This window comes from Aythya marila (assembly GCF_965140915.1).
Source record: "Aythya marila genome assembly, chromosome: 25".
Lineage (NCBI taxonomy): Eukaryota > Metazoa > Chordata > Aves > Anseriformes > Anatidae > Aythya > Aythya marila.
The window spans coordinates 3982877-3995038 of NC_139066.1; the positions used below are offsets into that span (position 1 = coordinate 3982877).

The following is a 12162-nucleotide window of genomic DNA, read 5'->3' on the forward strand; positions in this document are numbered from 1 at the left end:
GAAGTCCTCCTGGAAACTTGCCGTGTGAGAGGGTGAAGTAATCTCCTGTTTTGTTTTGGTTGGCTCCAAAGTGCGATATGGCAGCATGTCTAGGGTTTGTAGTAACTTGTAAGTTATCTTAATCTTCTGAAAATGTTGCCAAGATTCAATCAAACTTCATACAATTGCATTTTACCTGAAAGATGTCTCTTTTTTTTCTGCCATGGTTCTACCAGAACGGTACACTTGGGCATTAACTTAATCGATAATGTGTGAGCTTAAAAATTTTGTATCAGAGAGAAATGCTTCTTTGGATTTAAAAGAGCAGCTTGTGTGAGAATTCCCTGTGATGCAGCTAGAATTAAGGGCTTTGTGTTTCCACTCCATGAATTGTCCTCTTTAAGGGAATGTTGAATTTGCTCTGGGCTGAATTTTTTCACCGTATGTTTTTTAATTAATCTACTTGAACATTTAATATCTGTGCTAAACTTGATTTTCTTGGGTTTAAACTCTTTGTTTGATTTTGTGTTACTGATCCGTAACGTGGATGAGCTCTTTTTAGCTTTGAAGAAATGCAACGTAATATTCAGGTTATTAATTGAAAATGGTTACTGTGTGCGTGCAGCAGTGTGTTCTCATAATGTTTACAAGAACTGTACAAATCTGTTAAACTAGTCAAGTAGTTTTCAAATAGAAGTAATTTACTAGTCCAAAGAAGCAAGAAAATGCAAAGTCAAACCCTGAACTGACAGTCTGTCACTTGCTTCTCTTGCACAATGTCAGGACAAGTGCTGGAGTGATGAGCTTAAAGCCTGGAGCTGCGTGCAGCTGCACCACCTCGAATTGAAAATGGATTTGGTTCAGTGGTACTGCCAGTTAACGTGAATGCTCTTCTATTTTTCACCATAAACGTAGTGTTACAGCAAGACCTCAGCTGAGAGAGGACTGCTTCCAGAATTCTGCCCGGTTTTCTAGAAAGTGAAGAATCTTTTCTTCAGAGGTGCTTTGGTCAAGTTGAACGCTCTCGCTAAAGCAGTTCTGGAGCACAGCGCGTGGCGTTGCCTGCCAGCTTCAGGCAGCCTTGCTCAGAAGTTGGGCTTTGAAAGAAAGTGTGTTGGCACTCCCCAACACCAGCGTGAAGGGGCAGAGGCTCGAAGCATTGTCGTATCCAGAGTTTCTTTGAACTGACCTGCTGTAGTGTAGTGACATTTGTAGAGCTGAATTTTGCTTGGGTGAGAAAACGTGTTCGTAGAAATCCATGCAAGGCTTTTTCCTAGAGAAACCTGACGCTAACTTTTATATAACACCTGAGTTATCTTCTGACTGCAGGAACAAAAAATTGCAATGACTTCATTGCACAAAACGATTACTTTGAACGCTGACATCTTTGTCTTCCTTCCAGTTGAGGGCTGTACTTGTCCCGTCCAGTTGGACGGAGTTGCTAGACCGCAATGCAAGTGAACTCCATTTCCACCAGTTGCAATAGTGTCGTGGTGCTGCTGCTGAGGACTGCAGTCCTGTGGTTTTTGGTGTGTCAGAACTTTTGACAATCCGCTTTCATAGAGGGAAGATTTAAGGGCTTAAATTCTAGTACTGCAGAATAAAGGAAGCATTTTATAACTCACTCAAAAGTCAGCTTTTAAAATGAGCCAACGTTAAGTAATATTTCCAAAAATAAACTCTGCAACGTTTATTCAAACTTCCTTTGCATCAGTGTAATGTGATGGACTCGCCCGGATTGCACTGAGAGCAAAATAAGGTCCTAGCATTTTTCAGGCTCTGGAACGGTGAATACCTGGTGAACTAAAATCCTGGTCTATGCACATTGAGACTTCTCCAGTTCTCATGGCACTTGTAAATCAGTTTACAGGAGTTATTTTAGTGTGGCATTCCGGATTCATAACGTGTCGTCCTGTGTGTGTCGATAATTACTGTACAGTTCGGACTTCTCTCAGTCTTCTGTCACCATGCAGAGCTGTGTACTGCGTTTGTCAGTGTGGTTTTTATTATTATTATTATTTCTGCCTCCCCTCCTCCAGTTGAGTATGACAGGCTTTCTTCTCTCCAGGTTGTGAATGAGACCATTCCTTGGAGGATGGAAATGGAATGGCTTCTCTGAGAGAGGAAACGTGTACAACAGATATTTATGAACCTGTACCTGAATGCATGATTTAAAGTAGTTTAATATTAACGTGGTGAGTGCCAAGACTTTTCCAAGGAGCGCTGTTGCGTGATTGAAACTGAAGGCAAACACATGCTTTTTGCATAAACTTTTGCACAGTGCGTTGGGGTCTGACGGGCGTTCAGTGACTATCCCCTTACCTCAGGACAGCAGCAGAGCGTGGAGGTAGAGGTGCGCCGGCGTTGTGGCCTCCGTCTTGTCTGAGCACGGCTGGGGGACACGGGACTGTGCTTGTTCCAGAAAAATCTGCATGGATGTGCACTGCTGGAAACGTTGCCTTTCACACCTGGTAGTTACAGAACGTGTCGTGGGTTGTGGTTTGGGCATGGCCACAGGGAGCCTTGGTGCCATTTTTCCAGCTGCTACCGTTCTGCAGAGCTCCCCGGCTTCCTTTGGCTTGATAGCAGCTACCAGGCATAGGAACTTGCCACAGAGATCATTAATAAATACCTTAATGATATTATGCTTCTGCTTTTTCTAGAGTGATAAAGAGCTAACGTAGGTGATAGCCGTGAAACACAAGCACAGGGGGGCGTGAGTCGAGCCTTGCTTAGCAGTGAGCTCTTCCCTTTGGAGACTGGGGGGCACCACGGGAACGTGGCACGTGCAAGAAGCTGATGGCAAAGCCCCCCTCTTAATGAGGAAGGGGCTTCGTGGAGGTCAGTCCTTGTCGTTACTGAAAGGTTTGGTTTTTGGCATTACAGGAAGAGCCTTAATCAACATCAAAACATACTAAAAGGTGCCCCCAGACTTTCCCATGCGCAGGGGCTGTTCCCTGACCTGCCCGGTGAGCTCCCAGCTCCCATCGCCTGCAGTGCAGCCGCTGAGCATCTTTGGCTTTGTCTTCTGCGTCTGCCCCTCGGGCCTCAGCTCCTGCTTGGCGTTTTGGAAAGGGAGCAGTTGGTGCTGTAAGGGTGCCCGCTGATGGGAATTACCCCGGGGGGAGCAGAGGTGAGGTGGCTGAAAGGCAGGCCAGGTCGGTGCTGAAGGGAGGGTCTTCGATGAGAGGAGATGAACGCGATGGCTAATGAGCAGCTCGATAACTGACAGCGCAATTGTTGTCGATGAAAGATGTGAAATACAGGAAAAATGTGTGCATGAGGAGTCCCTCAGCGGGCTGAGCTGTGTGAAGTGAGGCTGGGTGAGGCTGTGACTGGAGCATTACCAGGAGATGAGGAGCATTGGCCTGTTACCCTCCCTTTATTTCTCTGTCTCCATCATGATCTTGTGGTGTCTGAGCTGCTGTGGGGCTGGTTTCAGAGTGCAGCTGCATTCAAATTAAGATGGAAGCAGTTTCATGCTTGAAAAATGAAAAAAATGTGTTGGTAATGTTAGTGTTTGGGAGATACTTGCATGTACAATGATCTGACCTCTAGACCACGAAGCCTGGTGTGTTTTTGTTTGTTTCTTGTGTGGATTTACTTTCCAAATCTGATGCTGTTTCAGCTCCACCTTTTGCAGGGAGTGTTGCAAGTCCTTTCCAGACTCGCTGAACCTGGACTTGAAATCAGCTGCAAAGCCCATTAGGATGCTTCTGGCTGCCCGTTTTGACAGGCTTTTTCTGATTGTTTCTGCTATACATATACATAGGAAAGTACATGATTTTTTTTGTGAACTTGGGAATGTTGCTATAAAGCTGGATCCTGTGCTCTAAAGGCTTCTGACTGTTTTGTAAATACTTGCATTAATGCAAACTGGGTGGGGAAGAATGGTTTAGGGACAGCAGTATTAATTAGCGGTGGAATATTGGAAGTCCCTCGGAGCTTTCTGTGTCTGACTGGGATTTGGAGTGCAAGCACCCGTGCTGTTGTGTTGTTTCTGATAAAGAAACTGCCACCTGCGAGCTCTGGCCTCTGAGCCAGCCTCGCGTCGGGGGCTGCTCGGCCAAATCAGTCTTCAACTAGTTGAATGACCAAAGCATTTGGACCACGCCGTGGCTTGCTTATTCCTTCAAACTCACTTCCTCAGCTTAATAACTAAAGATATTCGCTTATCTTCAAGCGGATGGCTTTCATCCCGTTTCAATTTGTGCCTTGTACCCTCCCCTCCCTTCCTTAGGGAAAAGGAGAGCTCGTGGACTGCACCTACTTGAGCCTCTCCAAGTAGTGCTGAGCTCCATCGCCTTGTTATAGCCGTGCTGTAACTAGGTCTGAAAGGTGACAAACTCAGCCGTAGCAGGTCTGTGACCCTCCTTTCCCCCAGAGGCCGTTCACATCCAGCAGCTGCTGAAATCTGGAGAATTCCCTATTGCTCAGCAGGGCAGCAGGAGCTGTGCGTGGCGTGGGAGATGATGCGAAATGCTTCGGCTTTCCTCAGCTTGCCCCGGCTGTCCCCAGGCCTGCAGTCAGGGACAGGGTTGTCCTTTCTTGGAGCAGTGCTAGGCACGTCTTCTCTCTAGAGGATCTGACCTCTGATGGAAAGCTCTTGTGTGAGTTGTGAGAGGGCACCGAGACGAGGCACAGGCTGCAAAGCAGTGAGCTAGAGCTGCTGCATTCAGGGTGGCTCGGGAGGGCAGTACTTGGGGAGAGCTTGGATGCTGCCTCTGCAGCTTGCCTGCAGGTCTTGCATAGCCAATCTTACGTTGCTTACTCCGTCTGAGTCCCTGCTTTCACTTAAAAACTCATACTTAAAAGAGAAAATCGTGTGAAGCAATGGTGGGGGGGGTTGAGTGCGAAACAGCAAACCGAGCACCTTCATTGCATGCGTATCTGCTTTGTTGTAAAGACATTAAGGAGTAGTCAGACAACCGGACGCTGATGTGAAGCCGACTTGGAGAGGACGGTAGACCCTGTGCTGCAGTATTTATCTGAAATGAGATTCCGAGTGTTTACCTCAGTGTAAATATCTTACCTTTCCTGTGGGAGGAAAGGAGTCTTGCATGGAGCAATCAATATCCAGATCGCTTTGCCAAACACGTCATCCTCTCTAAGGCAGGCTTCACATTGGTATGAACACTGTCCCTCTTTGGACCCTTACCTTTCTAGGATGTGAATGGTAAAAATGTGAATATTTGTTGTTTACTTCATTAGGCATAATTCATAATGATGTGTTTATATGAAGAATATCACAGACTGAAGCGAAACCATATGCAATTGGTTTACTTTATTATAAACTGTATATGATGTACAAACTAATAAAAACTTAAATGACGACAGTCTCACTGTTGTTCTTGAACAGGCAAATAAACAAGATGCTCCAGCTGTGCATTTCAGTGCTGGATGTGAGCTGGAGCATTGGGTTGTGTTACCAGAGCACTGGAGGGAGAGGTGGCTCAGCATGCTCCTGCATACTCTCAAGAGCTGTCCTGGGCAGATGCTGTTAATTTTTTTTTTTTTATAGTTTTGATGGAACAAAACCGCATGAGACTTCTCACATGGCACTCGCAACTCTCCTGGTGCAGAAGCTAGCCAACTGTTAATCCCTTGAAGGTAAGGGGGGATTACATCTTTTTGCAGCAGCAGGAAGTATTTTGCTTTGCTAGAAAACATGGAGTGTTTATCAGGTTAGCCCAAAGCACTCCTTGATTTTGTTTTAAATGTTCAGAGGAGAAATGCTGCTTGCACAGGCTGAGTTGGGCTTCCTGAGCAATACAGGTTTGAGCGCGCACAGCTACAGGTAGGCTGTGCCCATGTGACAGCTCCTTTACAGATACGAACCCAGCACATGCATGTCAAACACAGTAAGTATTTACATTTATTAATCCAGTATTAACTTCACTGTGCAGTTCACCAAACACTGAGCCCTAGCATGAGTTTAAACTGTTGTCCTGACCTGAATCCATTAGTTGAGCTTTTTGTTACGGTAAAGTAGTGACCACATATCCACTGATGACTGACAAACAATCTGGCTAAGAGCAAAAACATAAGCTTTAATAAAACAGACTTAATAACAAAAGTATTTGATCATTAACTTTTTTCCAGCCAATGGTTTAGGTTTGAGCAGACTTAAGTTACGCAGTTACAGTACCTCCATTTACTTCCTAAATTACAATGTTACTTCCATCCTAACTTTTAACATTCAAGTGCATTAGATAAAACTAGTAAAATCTTGCATGAAGTACAGTTCTATACTTCAGACATGATTTTAGTTTCTATAAAATAAGATGGAAAAGACATTAGTTCATCTCTTCCACTCCCTGCCAAGGCAGGATTGTTCCCTACAAAACAAGGGCACGGGACAGTCCTTGGTCCTGCCCACTCTTACATGTGCTCTGAAAAGACTGGAGCCATGTTGCAGGAACTGAATGCATCTCCTGAGATTTAACTTGGTTCCTCTTCTGTGATTTTTTTTTTTCCTGTCTCTCAGACATTATCTGGCAACGTGCTTTCTTTCTGTGTGCTCACCAGCACAGCTCTTCCCTGCACTTGAAGGAAGCCTGAGCATGAACTGGGGTAGAACACGCAAGGCTTTTAGGTACCCCGATGTCTGTTGCAAATCCTCTTCCTATGGACTAAGTTATTAGTAACTGCCACATTTGACAGAAGTGACCCATAATTGGGTCTGACTGGTTCTTACCTAGTAATTCAGCTACCGGAATTACTGACTTTTAGTCCCTCTGGTTTGGGAGAGGGGAGAGGCATTATGCAGTTCACTTCACTTGGCTTCAGACCAGTTATGTACAGGCTTTGGTCTGCCACTGCTTGATCATATAGTGCTGGCACGTAGAGATCTAACGATTGTGGTTCATAGGGAAGTTATAAAAGACCATAGAAGATCTTCCTCTGAGGAAGAAAACAAGCAGAACACCACAGCTCGTTCTTTCCAAAAAGTCTTCCATTAAAAGCACTCAGCAACACTTCAGTTACTGACAGCAGTCATTCAACAGCTCTCCTTTGTCAGTCAGGAGTTGGTTGTTTTCTTCCAGAGGCCAATAAACTGTCTCCCCAGAGACACTTCATACTGGGGTTGGCAAAAAAGGGCTTACTTTAGTAAAGGTAGAATTATTTCTCTTTACAATTATAAAGGTTACTGAGTTACTTGCCTTTTAAAAACAACAGAAAAAAAGAAAGCTACCCTGCCCATGCTCTTAGATGATGGTGCAGGAACTAAAAGCAGAGCCCCGCTTGTTGGTGCTCTGCGTAGGCACAAGTTTTCCTTTTCCATAGTAACCTGAGAATATCGCCCTCACATCGATCTTTTTGGAAAGGACGAGCATCCACATACCATTATCAAAATACTGCAGTTTCCCTCCTCCGATTTCCCCCACTTCATCCCCTTTGTTCCCTGCCTTTTCCAGTTTCACAAACTCCAGCAGATCGAGCCCAGTCTGGACTGCTTCTACGCCGTTGGCGCAGCCGAGGGTGATGTGAGCCCGGCTGCCTTTCGGGAGGTTGTCGGTGGACAGGAGCTTATCGACATCTCCGGGCCACAGCAGCAGCTGCTGTTCATTCAGCTCCACACGGGCACCAACAGTTTTCGTTGTGATGAACAGAGCAGAAATGGACAAGGTGAAGCCTTTGCCGTAGGAAGCCTTCACAGCCTGGGAGAGGAAAGAGGGAGACAAGTCCAGAACAGAGCTTTAACCAACGCCGCACAGGTGGAATTTAAAGCAATGCGGCTGGCTTTATCGGCCACAAGCTCAGGGTCCTGGCTGGCCGTGGTCATTCTTGCTTTGCCATGTTTGAAACATGGTGGTCAACTAGGAGGTTGTGGCCTGAAGTTCCTGCTCTGTGAATTCAGGGCTGGTCACATCTTTCTCCTTCACAAATTCCAAATTCAAACGGGCTCTCGAGCTCATCCGCTTTGAAATAATTTGGCTAGAAGTATCCATACTTCTATTGAACGATTTACCATCATTCCAGTTAAGCTACTGGGGATGCTGCTGGAAGTCGGGGTGATGGGGGGATAGTTAGTTTGGAAGCCATCAGGAAATAGTTGCCATCTCCCCCATGCTTATCACTTTCCTATCATACGGGCTTACTCTCTCTACAGTTTGCCTCATTGCTGAGAGCAAAGCTGCCCCCCCAGCCCACTCCCAAGGTGCATGAATCCCCAGCTGGGAAGGAGAAGGGAGACTCCAGCAGGAAAAAGCTGGAGCCGTGGTACTCACTTCTTGCTGCGCGTATTCCTCAGCCCCGGGGGCTTTTCCAAACTCTGTGTATTTGGTGGTGCAGTGTAAGACCCCAGGTGGCCTCTTCACAAAGTAGCTGGTGAGATCTACTTTTACTTTGGGATCTTCGATAGCAAAAGCAACTGCAAACACAGGTAAGCAATGTTACTATGAAAAAAATCAACCCCTCAACCCCTGAGCCTGTCTCATCTCAGCTTTCTCCACCAAGCTGTCCTTCATGCTTCATCTTTCTTACTGCTAAAAAGGACTAGACGGATACATAAAGTTCCTCCTTCCACCTAGACTATCAGTGGATGTAATTAAAAGCCAAGCTCCTGCACAGCAGCATGGCTCACCTTAAACCTGATGTTGCAGAAGTCTCTTAAGTCCCCAAGACCACTTGTTTTTTCCCCATTTTCTCTTCGACTCTGCAGTTGTTCTGCACAGCCCGTCCCAGTAACCCGTGGGTGCCCAGCTGCCTAGAGTAACGCTGCTGCCATCCTAACCCACCGCCCTGCAGCCTCACAGCTAAACAGGCTTTCACTGAGAACTGGTTATTGTCAGTGATTGTATTACTGGTTATTGTATTATTTTTTTTTATTACAAAAGCAAATCTGACAACTCTGGGAAGCTGGGATTAGTATCTTCAAACAGTTTTCCCTGATTAACTAAGAGCGTCACTGTAGAAGCTGGCTAAAGTTGTCCCACGTTTCATCAACAAAATAAGAACTTGATAAGACACTTCTATACATACAATATTTGCTCTCCTTTTTGAAGGCTTTGAGACTTCCAAGCTCATCTAAGAAGAGCTGGCCAGCCTTCCTCAGGTTCTCAGAACTTCTTTTGCTCAAAAACCACCCAAAATACATGGGTAGAAATTCCTTCTCCAAGCTTGGCTTCATCTTCTTCAGGTCTTCCGCTGACAGTTTCCATTGATTCTTTTCCTTAAGCTGCGAGCAATCCATTCTCCACGGGGTTTTGGGCTCAGCAAAGATGACTTTGTACCGGTATTTGTCAGCAATATCAAAGAGTTGGTCCAGCCGTTCCCTTTCATGGTGAGTGTCATCCAAAACGATAATGCTGATGTCTCGTTTGCAATAGTCAACTAGATCCTCATCAACTTTTGAGTATTCTTCAGGAATGCTGCTTCTTATTGCAGGCGTAATTTTATAGTTATCGACAGAAATGACCTTGCAGGCATCTTTATACCTGTCTTGAATAGCCTGGGCAAGAGTGGACTTCCCACTGCCAGGTAGGCCTCTTAAAATAAAAAAGGTTTTAGACTCTTTGAGTGTGGAGATGGTATCTTCGTCATCAAGGAAAGGAAACTGCAAGCTTTCAGGCCTTTCTTTTGCTGATTGAGAAGACATTTTTCTAAATATTTTAGGCAGGAATGTGTGGCTCTTCTTCGAGAAGCCTCTGTTCTGAAATCCAAGAAGAAAACGCTTTGTAGGTTAGCAACCCCCGGAGACCCCACGCTCCTGCTGCATGAGCACGTGCTGCCGAGAGCCTCCGCGGGGAGGAAGGGAGGCTGAGGGGACGCGGTGCCACCGCTTCCCCGAGCCTCGCTTGGCTTAAAGCACTTCCCACAGCTCCCCCAACCCTTCCCCACAGCAGGGACCTGCCTGTGCCCTGTCCTGGTGCTGCCCCTGACCTGAGGAGTGACTGTGCTGCCCCGTTCCTTGCTCCAGCGCCTGCCAGCAGCAACTTGGGCCCTGCCTGACCGGGAAGGGGAAGCTTCGCCCGTCACGTGGCGGTGGCTGCAGCTGGGGAGGCACCATGGGGCTGAAACCCAGCCAGAGCAGTCTTCAGCATCAAATTTATTTCTGAACGCTTAAACAAATACCTGTGGCCACTAGAAATGTGGCGCCGCTGTGCGTCTGGGGGAACTCTGCCTGAAAAAGGGGAAATGAAAGAGCCAGGCGGCTGGGGCAGCTGCTGCAATCCTGTCAGCTTGTCCTGAAGTGATTGCAGGCTGATTTAAGTCTGCTTGGGGGTCCTCTGTTCCATAAGAAAGGCTGTTTCCATGTGAAGGCTGTTTCACTGCAAGAATTGCCTCTTTTTTGTACCCCGCTGAACATCAGCGCTGTGAGTGCCTCGCAGGAGGGAATTCAGGCTCCTCCTTGAATGAGGAGCAATTTAAATTGCTTTCAGCGAGGGCAAGCCCAACACCAGCCACTGCCGAGCTGAACACGAAAGTGAAAGCAACTGTGAGCAGCAGAGAAGCTTGGCAGCAGCAGGAGCCTTGGGAAAAGCACCCTGGGGAGCTGGCACTGGCTCTGCCTCCCTGCTTGCCAGCAATGCCAGTACCAGGAAGCCCAGATAATTCCCGGCAGGGTCTGGGAAAGCACCGGGCTCAAGGAAAGGAGGGATTTCTCCAACTGGTTTCAATAGCACCGCCAGGGCAGTTGTTGTTTTTTTGGGTTGATGTGTGGCCTCTCCACCCTCCCCAGCTGCGTCCTCACTCAGCCCAGCCTGGGACCCGCACCTGTACCCGAGCTCTGCCCCAGAAGTGAAACCAAAGGAGTGAGTTCTGCCTGCGATGCAAAAATTGGGGGCTTTTATGTGCTGTGCAAGTGGTCTGCCCGCAGCAGAAAGGCCTTTCCTGCTTGCAGAGCGAAGAGCCTGTTTAAAAAGTCAACTATTTCATTTAAGTAACTATCCTTTATTCCAAAATTCACAGGTGGGGCTTGGTTCCAAAGCACCCTGGGGCTAAGACCTTGCACCCCTCTGCCTTAGGGATGAGGTGGGCAGGGAGCACTGTGTGCCCGGGGGCAGCTGCTGTGCAGCAGCGTGGGATGGAGAGCTTGGGGCACACTGAGCCGTGCCCGCTCCCAAAAACAAGGCAGAGCTCCTGGGGCTGCAAGAAGAAGAAGAACTGCACAACTCTCCCCTACACCACCTTCCCTGGGGATTTAGGGCTCCCCCATCCTCATGGACAGGGAAGCAGAGGTGTGAGCTGTCTCCAAGGGCTCCTTGCTGTGTCCTGGCTCTGGAGGGGGATATTTGGGCCGGGCAGGGACCAGCAGCATCTCCGAGCAGGGCCGTGGCACAGGGCTCGGCTGTGAGCGGGGCAGCCCGGCTATTTTGCAGCAAGCAGCTGCTGGTGGCCAGCAGTGACTGAGGCCGCTTTTCAACCGTGCAAACAAAAGAACAATAATAGAAAACACCCTCAGGACCCATTGTTTAGCAGCCAGCTCGAAGGATAATGCTGGCCTTTATGAAATCGGGCCCCGTACAGCGTGGCCAGACAATGGCACTACAGAGACCGGGCTCCTCCGGGCGAACAATCCCCGATTGAACGCGCGCCCCTGTCCTGTCCCTGCCTGCGACCCCCACAAAGCCCCCGCTTGTCCTCCGCGTCCCGGGGCCTCGCCGGGTGATGCTCCCGGACCCAGCACCCCTCCGCACGCTGCTGAAGGTGTCTGCACCCCGACTGAGCCCCAGGGTGGGCTGGGGACCAGAAGGGGGCTGCGCAGCCCAGGACCCCCCTGGGAAGAAGCTGCTGTGCCCCCAGCTCCACCCTGCAGCCCCTTGGGGTCGTGCCCCAAGCATCCCGGGACCCCAAAGTCGTGCCGTGCACCCCGAGCTCCCCCCATACACCCGGAGAAGCCCCGTTCCCCCCCACACACCCCCCGTTCCTTCCTCCCCACCGGGAAATGAAACCGGCCCCGGGGATGCCCCGGCTCCTCGCTTACCATGGTGAGGGCAGCGGCCGCCGGTGCGGAGCGGGGCGGCGGGGCAGCGGCTCTGGGGCGGGTGCGATCGCGGCCCCTTTCATAGCACCGGGACCCCCCCGCCCAGCTCCCCCCCCGCCGTGGCCGCGCCTCCCCGGGGCGGGCCGGGCCGGTGGCGATGGGTGCCCGGCCCCGGGGGCCGCCGCAGCTCGGAGCCAGTTTTTTTTTTTTGGTTTGTTTTGTGTGTGTTTTTTTTTTTTTTTTTTTTTGCCCCG

At 48.7% G+C, this 12162-nt stretch overlaps 1 protein-coding gene across 3 annotated transcripts; it reads right to left on the bottom strand.

Annotated features, from left to right (window-relative positions):
• Window positions 1–81: 81 nt before the first annotated feature.
• On the bottom strand, window positions 82–12003 carry CNP (2'',3''-cyclic nucleotide 3'' phosphodiesterase). 3 transcript variants are annotated; one of them, XM_082779124.1, is made up of 4 exons: window positions 11909–12003; window positions 8965–9634; window positions 8211–8353; window positions 82–7640 (listed from the first exon to the last, which is right to left on the bottom strand). In XM_082779124.1, the coding sequence occupies exons 1-4, from the start codon at window positions 11909–11911 to the stop codon at window positions 7188–7190; spliced, it is 1269 nt and encodes a 422-aa protein (XP_082635250.1). In that variant the 5' UTR covers window positions 11912–12003; the 3' UTR covers window positions 82–7187. The 3 variants fall into 3 exon arrangements, with proteins under 3 accessions (XP_082635250.1, XP_082635252.1, XP_082635251.1); XM_082779126.1 differs by lacking the exon at window positions 11909–12003 and adding an exon at window positions 10057–10078; XM_082779125.1 differs by lacking the exon at window positions 11909–12003 and adding an exon at window positions 9836–9854.
• Window positions 12004–12162: the final 159 nt, after the last annotated feature.

What these genes read in the sequence shown, in the direction of transcription:
- CNP (XM_082779124.1), bottom strand. An exon ending in CAAAAAGGAGAGCAAATATT is followed by an intron (nt 8,354 to 8,964) that starts GTATGTATAGAA and finishes CTGTGTTTGCAG; the next exon opens with TTGCTTTTGCTATCGAAGAT. An exon ending in AGGAATACGCGCAGCAAGAA is followed by an intron (nt 7,641 to 8,210) that starts GTGAGTACCACG and finishes TTCCTCTCCCAG; the next exon opens with GCTGTGAAGGCTTCCTACGG.